At 34.1% G+C, this 1,412-nt stretch overlaps 1 protein-coding gene across 1 annotated transcript in view; it reads left to right on the top strand.

Moving 5' to 3' along the window:
• Window positions 1-809, top strand: part of LOC106319027 (cyclic nucleotide-gated ion channel 4) — a 7,539-nt gene extending 6,730 nt beyond the window's left edge. The window contains exon 8 of the mRNA XM_013757229.1: window positions 550-809. Within this exon, the coding sequence (XP_013612683.1) occupies window positions 550-703 (154 nt within the window). The 3' untranslated portion in view covers window positions 704-809. The remainder of the gene's footprint in view (window positions 1-549) is intronic.
• Window positions 810-1,412: the final 603 nt, after the last annotated feature.

The following is a 1,412-nucleotide window of genomic DNA, read 5'->3' as shown; positions in this document are numbered from 1 at the left end:
AAAGACTATAAATAATTTATTATTAACAAAAGTATGAAATTATTTACAATTTGATGACTAATTCATCACCCTTTTTTATATGTTAAATTTTTCATAGAAGTTTAAAAATCATTTTATTTTCTTTAAACATGTATAACCAATTTATAATCTTTTATGCCATACTAAGTCATGATATAATATTTCTTCATGTTTTACATTAATAACCATTATTTTTATATATCGTCTACAATTCTCTAATTATGTCTATTTGTTCAATTTTGTATATGATATCGAATATTCATCATAAATAGATGGTTTAAGATGCCAAAAAAATTATTTACTTGGTGAATATAATACATCAAATATTACAAATACATCATTTAGTTAAATAAATAACCATAAACCGAAAATTCATATCCGCGCTGGCGCGCGGATCAGGGTCTAGTAGTAAATTAAGAATAAATAAATAGCTTAAAAACAATATTACGAATTCAAAACATTTCTGACTTTTTGGGTTTAAACTGGAATTAGGTGTGAATTGATTTACATATGTTCTTGTTAATGTGATAGGTACAAGCATAGGTTAACGTTGACGTCACTGTCGTTTATAAGGCCGAGGAGACCATTGTCGAGATGTGCATCACTTGGAGAAGATAAATTGAGGCTCTACACAGCAATCTTAACCTCTCCTAAACCCAACCCTGACGATTTCGATGATTATTAGTTAATACTTATTTAAATTACATCGATCTACAATTATTATACTATCATATAAAATGATAATATTTTTTAGTATCGTTCAGCGTATTATATTATTTTAATTGATAGCATTTAGTCTAATATAAAATAGATGATATATAGACCGTAACCTTTACTGTTTAAAATGAAAAATGTTATGAACCAGATTGTGGATGGCTCATAACCAAGAGATTATGATTTGTAATCTTTCCATTTATCTATGACGGTGTAATCTCATATATAAGGAACCTCTATGTTATGAATAAAGATAGACTTTTCAATTACTTTTATAACATGTAATCAGCACGAAACTCTAAATCCCTAAGCTAATACCCAAATCGAAAAACCCTAAAACCCTAACCCTAGCCGGCGATCCGACGAACCATAAACCTCGATCGCGTCTCTTGTTCCCGCATCTGTTCCAGCTCGCGTCCCCGATCAGCTTCAGCCCAAGGCGTTCCTGATCCTAACTCAGACGTTCGCGACTCGAGAGAAGATCCAGCACGCGACCTCTTCCTCGTTCGCGACAGCATCAGACAGCCCGCGTCCGACGATCAAGGCATTCCCAATCAAGCAACAAAGGACGCCTGCGACCCGATAGAAGCTACTCGATCCATTCCAGCTCGTGTCCCGTTCGTGTCCAGCTCTCGGCTCAACTCCTTTGGTGGTCCGATTCAACAATCATCTAAGGTTAA

The sequence above is a fragment of the Brassica oleracea genome, chromosome C9, assembly GCF_000695525.1.
Source record: "Brassica oleracea var. oleracea cultivar TO1000 chromosome C9, BOL, whole genome shotgun sequence".
In the NCBI taxonomy this organism is placed as follows: Eukaryota; Viridiplantae; Streptophyta; class Magnoliopsida; order Brassicales; family Brassicaceae; genus Brassica; species Brassica oleracea.
This window is presented reverse-complemented; position numbering and strand designations above follow the sequence as displayed.